The following is a 9,570-nucleotide window of genomic DNA, read 5'->3' as shown; positions in this document are numbered from 1 at the left end:
TCCGATTTGAAAAACTTGTTTGTCGATAGACGGAGGGAACGAAATTCGAATTTGTGTGAGGGGAGCAGCGAGAGATTCCGGAGTCGCTGATTTACACAAAAAGAACATGATGATCAGGCCTACGTGAGTATTTGGTTATAATTCGGTCACTAGTTTTTTTTCCTAAGCGTAACAGACGTGAGTTTTTTTTTACTCTTGTTTTCTAATAATGAACATTGAAATAATAGCAGCATATATGACCAAGCTGGCCGTCATGGCGACATTCAAGAGCAGGCTGTGCTGAAGGCTCGGAACTATACCTTAGTGTCGGTAGCTAATTAGCTACTTTATTAGCTAGTTTATTGGACATATGTCAGTTTTACTGTGTGTTGAATAAACTATATAGTGTATATAACATATAAATTAATGAATAAACAAGCTAACTAACCTGGGTAACTTTAAACACTGAGAGTAACTGACCATAACCCACTCACGAACTCAACCTGGAACTTATTACCTGCCAAGATACTTTTTAAATTTTGTCTTGCGGGAAAAAAAATTACTGTCGGCGATTATTGTACTTGTTTATTTTTTTATGACAGTAAAGGCAAGACCCCGCGGCGACCTGCCCCTAAAAAGCCAGCAAGCAACCTAAAGGATCCAGTCGGAGTGAGTACATTTGTGTATTTTATCACACGACACTTCTGTTAATGGTCATTGGTGGCTTTGAACTGGACTGTGTGTGTGTGTGTGTGTGTGTGCGCGAGCAGGTGTACTGTCGTGTGCGACCACTAGGAGCAGAGGATGAAGAATGCTGTATTGAGGTGATCAGTAGTACCACTATCCAGCTTCATGCCCCTGATGGCCTTAAAGCCAATCGGAATGGGGAGTTCAAAGAAGTAAGTGAAGATTGAAAGTTTTGTAATTGTGAGATGTTTCTGCCTGCCTAGCTCCCAACTTTATGCCTTAGAACAATACAGAATTACAATCTGTGAAAAAGACTCCAATTTAAACAACATTAAACACTGGTACAAAGTAAAACAATAACTTCAGTGAAAACATACAAGATGGATAATTTGCATGAAAGAACAATTATTATTTATTTATTTTTTTACATTTTTTTGTATTACATGTTGGATTTACAAGTGCTTATCGAATTCTTTCTGAAATAATACAACACATTGAAGTTCACTTGGATAAAATCTGTATTTTTGGACTCGATAATTGCAGCGTGGTCTCTGTGTTAGAAAGACCGTATGTTCACATGCAGCTGAAGATAAATCAGCTTGGTATGTCGCAGCAGCACGATGTGGGCGATCTATGTGTGGATGGCATGTATCAGATAGGCTGGTATTTCAAAAACTACTGAACTGTGAATTTCACACAAGTATCTAGAGTTTGTGCGGAATAGTGACAATACATCAATACACATAGTCGTAACTAAGCTTTATTTATCAGTCTGTCATGGCATGTGACAATCCAACCAGCATAAGGCCACCTTACTCTGTGAGCTCTACTTTGCAGCAGTGTGAGCAAAAGCTAATCCCTAAAAGGTTATGGCTGATGAAAGAGTGGTGCTTAATGTACCTATGTACTGTACAGCAAAATAAAGTTGATAGCATATCCCAGTGGTGTTAGGAAGCTAGGGTCAAAGCGAAGTGTCAACCATGTTATAGGTGTTAAGGGTCTTCCTCAAGAGCTCCAAGAGTGTCAGCGTGGCGATAGCCGGGCTTGAACCCCCGACCTTCTGATCAGTAAACCAGAGCCTTAACCATCAAGTTACCACCTCCCCAAAGAGACTATTGCCAGCGTTTAAGCCGTGATCTTTCCAGTTCTGACTAGTCAGACTGAAAATAAAGTCCACTGTTTAAGGTATTTAGATTTTTATTGCCTCACAAAATGCTGGGATTGGTTTAGAGTATATTTGATTTGAACCAGAAGCAAGATAGAGGCTTGATAACAAACACACCCATAGTAAAAATGTGTTTACATTTGAAAAAAAATTGGTCGGCATAAAATGACAATTTCCTTAATAGTTTCATGGATGCACTCGTTTATTCAGGCTGTTTTTTTATTTTTGCAGCAAGCTGGCATACTAAGAATGATGTACGAGATACTTCTATTCTGTTTCCAGTGATCTGTATAGTAAACGTTAAGCGAGTGTTTGTACAAGTGTGTTGATTTCTCTCAAACTGAGACACAAGATGTGCTACTCCGATTCCTTCTCATGCTGCATTCATCCATTGTTACTCCCTGAACTGGTAGTTGTCTTCCTTAAGTTCATGGGGAGGAATCTTTAGTTGGTGGGATTCCTTTTTTTTTTTTTTTTTTTTTTTTTTCTTCAGATTTCCCACATAGATGTTTATGAATTATAAGTTACAACCTCAGCAATACAGTTTAACACTAATGGGTCAATATGTGCTTTAACAAAAAACTTAATAAATTTAATTCAAGTTCAACATCATTACTAATGTAATAAATACACAAAAGCCATACTAGACACAGATTTTATTATTATTTGAGACCATGTAATGTTTGGTTGTACAGTTTTGATTGTAATGCTCTTCGAATATTTTGAATATGATAACTTGTTTTAGCTAAATGATAAAAAAAAACATGGGAGGTATTTATTCTGAATTAAATGACTGATGCAATGGGTGCACTATATATCAACATAGTACAGCTGTGGAATAACACGCTCTAGATTATTCTGTTATAATGCAAATCTAATCCGCCTTGCCCCCTGGCATCCTTTTTGTTGCGTTAGTTTGTGCGTTATTCCTTACATAACACAGAATTGTGTTGATTTGTAGCAATTGTTCTTGCTTTGCAGACTCAGTATTCCTTCAAGAAGGTGTTTGGAATTAAAACCACACAGATGGAATTGTTTGAGGATGTCGCAAAACCTCTTGTGGAAGATCTTATTCATGGCAAAAATGGTATAGAACAATTCACTGCACACTTAATAATAATTAAAAAAAAAGGTACAATTTTCTACATTGATTGACGCGTCCATGACTTTTACATTTTTCAATGTTTCTGTAGGTCTTCTCTTCACCTATGGTGTTACTGGCAGTGGAAAAACCTACACAATGACTGGTTCCCCAGGCCAAGGTGGGCTCCTGCCCCGCTCACTGGACATGATCTTCAACAGCATTGGTCCTTACCAGGCCAAAAGATTTGTATGCAACATTTAGTACTTTTTGTTTCATTGATAAATTTGACATTCTATTGTTTTTTCTTTGTTTGTTTTGTTAAAATATTCTGTTTTTTTATATCTATATGAAGGTCTTCAAGCCAGATGATAAGAATGGCATGGAAATACAAAACCAGGTGGATGCTCTTTTGGAACGACAGAAACAAGAAAGTCAGTCATCTGTACCAAAGACTCCATCCTCAAGGTACATAACAGTTCAGTTTAATAAGGTGTGTTGACACCATATTTTATTTTTTATCAAATTGACTGTTTCATCTTATTTCGTTGTGCAGGCAAAGAGTTGATCCAGAGTTTGCTGACATGATCACTCCAGAAGAGGCTTCCAAGGCTGGAGGGGTGGATGAGGACAGTAGCTACAGTGTGTTTGTCTCCTACATTGAGATATATAATAACTACATCTATGATCTCCTGGAGGAGGCTCCATATGACCCAATAAGGCCAAAGTAAGCTCAGAATTGCTGTATATTTTGTTTGCTTTGTTCAGAATCATTGTGGCGGAGAGCACAGAGAATAATTTTTATTTACGCATATCTTGATTTGAGGCTCTGGTTGTACTGCTTGAGAACATGGCCCTACTTTTCTTAATATAAAAAAAAAAAAAGGAAATTAAAAAAAAAAAAAAAATGTAAAGAGAGACAAGATTAAGTATTTACTCTTTAGCTTGCAGTAAATGTTTGTGTTCCTTTGCTAGGTGGAATGGTACAGGGACACCTCTTCGGCACAACACTGAGTTCATGTACGTGACCAGTGGATAACGCCTGTAGATAGTCAGATACTTGCGCAAAATTTCCTGTCTTTGTGTGTAGCTGTGGTGTGCACTACTGTTGTCTGAGCTTTGTTTTCCTTCTGTGTTTTGGCTTGTATAGAATATCTTGCAGCTTTTGTCCTAACCTGGCTCACAGCAGAAGCATATCACTTATAGCAGCATGGCTGGAAAGCTATTTTTGTGCTTGCTTGTCGGAAGATATAAGATGAGTGTGCTAACTTGTATTTGTTTTTTTTGCTGCTGTTTTTAAGACCACCCCAGTCCAAGATTTTACGTGAAGATCAAAATCACAACATGTATGTGGCCGGATGCACAGAAGTTGAAGTAAAATCAACAGAGGAAGCATTTGAAGTCTTTTGGAGGGGTGAGTTGAAAAAATGTAGCTGCCATTTTCATACCCAATGTTGACCACAGCTTTAATTATAACTTGCCACTAAAAATTTACTTCCAGGTCAAAAGAAGCGCAGGATAGCAAATACTCAGCTAAACCGGGAGTCGAGCAGATCACACAGCGTCTTCATCATTAAACTGGCGCAAGCCCCGTTGGACGCGGATGGAGACAATGTCCTTCAGGTGAACTTTCAAAAATATCACCAAGATTTGGCTGAGGGAACGTTTCAAGGTGGCACTTTTTTTTTTTTTTCATTTTTAGGTCAGCATTAAAGTTTTTACATTTCCTTACAGGACAAGAACCAGGTGAATGTGAGTCAAGTGTGTCTGGTGGACCTGGCTGGAAGTGAACGCACAAGCCGAACCCGTGCAGAGGGCAACCGCCTTCGAGAAGCAGGTTAGTGTTCTCTAGTGAAGGGGAGACAGCTTTTTCTCAACATTCTAAACTGTGTTTTACATGGAATGCAATATTTATTAAAAAATATTAATTCTCCAGGCAACATCAATCAGTCTCTAATGACTCTTCGAACTTGCATTGAAGTTCTCAGGGAGAATCAGATGTGTGGAACAAACAAGGTATTTATTTATTTTTTATCTTTATTTTATTTAGTTTTTTATTTATCACACAGTGTTATGATGTAATGGCACTTGGTTTCCTCTCAGATGGTCCCATACAGAGACTCTAAAGTGACCCATCTATTTAAAAATTATTTTGATGGAGAGGGGAAAGTCAGAATGGTGGTCTGTGTGAACCCTAAGGCAGATGATTATGAAGAAACTATGGTAAGTTGATTTTGTTCTTGTTTGTGTTGCGAATTCTGATATTCAGTGTTGTAAATATTCAGTCCTGTAACTGGTGGGGGGGTGTGTGTGTTTGACAGCTGGTGATGAGGTTTGCTGAGATGACTCAGGAAGTAGAAGTGGCTCGGCCTGTTGATCGGCCCATTTGTGGCTTTGCTGCAGGACGCCGACAGAGGAATCAAGCCTTCAAAGACGAGCTGTCTCGCCGGCTAGAGGAACGTGGCGGCCCAGTAAATGGAGGTATTATAATCCTCTTGTACAGAACAGAATCTCAAATCCAGGTGGAAGATATGTGTCTAATGCTTGAGACTTTCTGTCCAGAACCTTCCACAGCCCTGAGCCATTTGTTGCAAAATCTGCCCCCCTTGCCTCCTTGTGAAATCTCTGACCCTGCCGATGACCATACGCTACCTAGATTTATTGAGGCTTTGGAGAAACGACATAAGATTCGCCATATGATGACTGAAGAGTACAACAAAGCGGGTATGTTTCTTTTAGTGGTTTTCAATTTAGAAGTCTTCTGAGAATGCCAGTACTAATAATTTACATTTCTTAATAGCCAAAATGCTGAAGTCCATGCTTCAAGAACTGGATGGCAACCTAATCTCTAAAGAGAATTTCATCCATGAGCAACGGGGCAAGCTGGGTGAGAAAGACAAAATGATCCAGAATCAGAAAAGCGAGATTGATCGTCTAGAGAAGAAATCCAAGATGCTGGAGTACAAGGTAATTCTGAAGATTCAAATCCACAGCTGTGTAATCATTACTACTGTTATGTGCGGTGTGGAGATTAATGCTGCTTTCTTTGTGTCCAGATTGACATTCTGCAGAAAACCACAAACATCTATGAGGAGGATAAGCGTGCATTACAGCAGGAGCTGGAGAGCAGAGGCCAGTTGTTGCAGCGGGAGCTGTCAGAAAAGAAGCGAATGGAGGCACGCATGCAAGGCTTTGTCTCTGATGAAAAGCTCAGGTGGCAAAAGGAGTGTGTAAGTAGCCTTGCTATATTTGAATATATTATGATTTTTGATTAACAATTTATACTTCTCAGAGGTATCTGCTTTTCGATCCTAGTTTGTCAATACAATTAATTTTTTGTTAAATTAACTACATGAACCTACTTTGGCTAAAACACCAAAAAAGAGATTGGGAAAATAGGTTTTCAGTGATCCGTTTTCGGTGACCGGTTTCAGCCCAGATTGTTTTACACTTTCAAGTATGCCGAGTTAGATTCTGCACAGTTTTTGACTGGACGCTTTGTGTTATTTTTCAGGAAAGGCGGGTAAATGCCAAGGAACTAGAAATGCAGAACAAGCTTTGGGTAAAAGATGAAAAGCTGAAACAGCTCAAGGCTATAGTAACGGAGAGCAAGGCAGACACTCGACCAGATAAACCACAGCGACCTTCCAGAGAAAAGGACAGAGTGCCTCCAAAAAGATCAGCCTCACCTTCGCCAATGCCTGTAAGTTTATATTTATTATTTATTTATTAACCAGTCTATAATCAGATATTTGTGCTCCAATATTTTTGTTTGTTTTACTTGCGTGATCATTTTCTGTAATATTTGTATAATCCGTGACATTTTTTAATAGGTGATCTTGTGTTTTCATACCAGTTTGTTTTTTAACTGTGCACTAACTGAAATCTCTGTTCCGTCTAACTGTACTGCTCCCTTTTTCTGTCAGGCCTCAGAATATACCCTTCCCAAAGTTGTCAGGCCAGCCCCCCTTTCCCCTAGCAATAGCAGTGTGTCTGTGGCCTCCTGCATCTCCGAGTGGGAGCAGCGAACGCCACAGGCCAACAGGCAGGGCAGCCCCTCACCACCCCATGGTAGATACAGAGCTCAGGTTGTCCCCGGAAGCCTTAGCAGAAGAAGAGGCAGGGGCTGGTCCAAAGACTGTGAGATGCCAGTTCAGCCAGCAGATGTAGACCTAGAGGAAATTTGTTACAGGGTCAGTGACGTATCATGTTGTAGTTGTAGGTAGCGCTGCCTTGATACTAACAATTGTTTTTAAATGCATTGCCTGGTGGATGCACATTTGTAGAGAAATTCGGTACAAATTATGCTGATGACTACTAAACTACCATGATTTGGTCATGTTTTACACTTAAACAAATAAATTCATCTCTATCTGAAAAATTGTGATCATTGAATAACAGCATCTTTGTGCATTATAGCTGGCCAGTAAACCTTTTTTCTTTCTTCACGTGAACAGATTTGTTCTCTAAAAATGTGTATCGGACTTTTATGTAATGTTTGCCATTGTAGCATGATTAATCTATGCTCTGATAGAATTTAGCTCATCTAACTGACTAACAGTCGAATGTAATATGTCTGGGCCATGTCCTGATTTATGTGTGCTTTGGTTGTGTAGACTGGGCCAACGGTTCGGCCAATGCACAGGCGCTCACAGTCAGCTGGTGGTGAGAGATGGGTAGACCACAAACCCAACACCAATGTGGAGCTGGACACCGTGATGCAGCCCATGGTTCCTAACTCGATCAAGGTGAACGCTCCCAGTGAGAAAGCCCTGTCCAAGTGCGACAAGTACATGCTGACACACCAAGAAGTGGCTTCTGATGGCGAGATCCAGACCAAGCTCATTAAGGTGCTTTTCAAGGTTTAGTCCATCCTATTTGGCATACATGTCTTGTCCTTGACTAATGAAATTTGTTTTTCAGGGTGAGGTTTTCAAAACTAGAGGTGGGGGACAAGCAGTTCAGTTCACTGATATTGAAACATTAAAACAAGAAAATGCAGCAGGCCCAAGGTACATAAAAAAAAATCTGCATGTACTGTATGCTTTCTACAAGAGACTGAGTTATTTTGCTGTGCATTGTTTATAAATCTATTCTTTGACTTTGTTCTGGTGCAGCCGTAAAAGGAGGTCGTCGGAGAATAAACAGGATGAACGTACGGATGGGGACTGGACAGATGTAGAGACTAGGGTACGGGATGTAGGTTGTTGTTGTTCAATACTGAGTACAATCTGTAATATTTTCTACAAATGACTGCTTAACCCTCTCTTTGTCTCTGCGCTATTTAGTGTGCTGTGGCAGTGGAGATGAGAGCTGGCTCAAACCTGGGACCTGGTTATCAACACCATGGATATCCAAAGTAAGTTCTTTTCTAAATATTTGCATTTAATCCTACTACTGAACTAAATATTATTGACTTTAATCCAATATTTTGTCTTGCAGACGCAGAAAGCCTTAAGCACCCAAAGCCTTTCCTTTTGCTATCACAGTCAAGAGTTCTTCCTTCTTGAAACCTCTCATCACTGTGCAATACTTTCTACTATTTAACTTTTTAAAATACTTTTATATAAAACACTTTTATACATAGGCCTGTATATAAATTCACCAAAGGGGTTTTGTAATGTAATGTGTTTTCAACTTTTGTGTTACGATCACATATTTGGGCCCAATTTAATCAAGGCTTATAACTAAGGTATGGGGTGTGTAAAATCCCCTACTGACCCTCAAATGTGTGAAGGTTTTCTATAATCCTTTTTCCTCTTTTGAAATGGGCTGTTGCTGAAGTAGGGTAATCTAAGCATATGCTAGTCTGGATTTTGTTTTCTAAGTAGAACCTCATTATTAATTGCAATGCTGATTGTAGTAAAGACAGTTTTCTCACTTGTATGATATAAATACAGCTTGTCAGAACAAATCTGAACACCGTGGCATTCACACTACTCATGAACTGTTAAACGGCTTATGAGTCTTTTTTTTTTGTATGTTATTTTCACATAAATTTAATCCTTGTGTACTTGTCCTGGTTTCATTTTTCTTTCTTTGTACCAGTGGAAGAGGGCTGCAGTACATTAGTCTGCAAGAGGAGCTGTGGTTATGTATAATAGTGCAGTCTGGTGGTCAAAAGGTTGAAGTGCAGATAATCTGCAGTGAATTTTGCGATTTTGATTGTATTTGTTGCTTGTGCTAGTGTGAGACCTGTAAAGAAAAACCCAAACACCTACCACAGAGCAAAGGTTTTATAATCCAGAGCTGAAGTAAAGAGGTCATCGCAAAGAATCCTTATTACCAATAAGACTCCGTGGGTCAGACCGGAATTTGCAAAGAAATATTGAAAAGAGCTACAAAAAAGAATCTGGAAACAGAAATAACGTAAAAAAAAAAGGCCAAAATGTTCTCAAAACATACAAATTCATTGACAAATGTAGTGGCATGGTCAGGGTTTGTGTGGCTTCTTCTAAAACTGGTTCATGTTGATGTTTATGATTGCAGCAGCAAGTCCACAGAAACACACTGAAATCTATACTGATGGGGCTTCTTCTGTGGGAGAAAACTGACTTAAAGATGTTCTAGTTAGAGGTTACATCATGGTATTGTTAACTTTATTCCTAAAACCCAGATTTTTCTTTCATTTAAAGAAACAGCAGTGAGTGAAGTTGCT

General features: G+C 39.2%; 1 protein-coding gene across 6 annotated transcripts; it reads left to right on the top strand.

Annotated features, from left to right (window-relative positions):
- On the top strand, nucleotides 1-8,925 carry kif23 (kinesin family member 23). 6 transcript variants are annotated; one of them, XM_046865183.1, is made up of 24 exons: nucleotides 1-123; nucleotides 582-648; nucleotides 750-878; nucleotides 2,813-2,918; nucleotides 3,025-3,161; nucleotides 3,268-3,380; nucleotides 3,469-3,639; nucleotides 3,888-3,932; nucleotides 4,214-4,326; nucleotides 4,414-4,535; nucleotides 4,647-4,749; nucleotides 4,849-4,928; nucleotides 5,016-5,135; nucleotides 5,234-5,393; nucleotides 5,475-5,636; nucleotides 5,713-5,879; nucleotides 5,969-6,142; nucleotides 6,427-6,615; nucleotides 6,839-7,105; nucleotides 7,529-7,762; nucleotides 7,836-7,924; nucleotides 8,030-8,102; nucleotides 8,201-8,271; nucleotides 8,355-8,925. In XM_046865183.1, exons 1-24 carry the CDS (start codon nucleotides 107-109, stop codon nucleotides 8,368-8,370), a joined length of 2,925 nt encoding a protein of 974 aa, XP_046721139.1. In that variant the 5' UTR covers nucleotides 1-106; the 3' UTR covers nucleotides 8,371-8,925. The 6 variants fall into 6 exon arrangements, with proteins under 6 accessions (XP_046721139.1, XP_046721138.1, XP_046721140.1 ...); XM_046865182.1 differs by having other exon boundaries at nucleotides 8,030-8,111; XM_046865184.1 differs by lacking the exon at nucleotides 3,888-3,932 and having other exon boundaries at nucleotides 8,030-8,111.
- Nucleotides 8,926-9,570: the final 645 nt, after the last annotated feature.

The sequence above is a fragment of the Silurus meridionalis genome, chromosome 13 (genome assembly GCF_014805685.1).
Source record: "Silurus meridionalis isolate SWU-2019-XX chromosome 13, ASM1480568v1, whole genome shotgun sequence".
Taxonomy (NCBI): Eukaryota; Metazoa; Chordata; class Actinopteri; order Siluriformes; family Siluridae; genus Silurus; species Silurus meridionalis.
The sequence above is the reverse complement of the archived record's forward strand: the minus strand, read 5'-3'. Positions and strand labels throughout refer to the sequence as shown.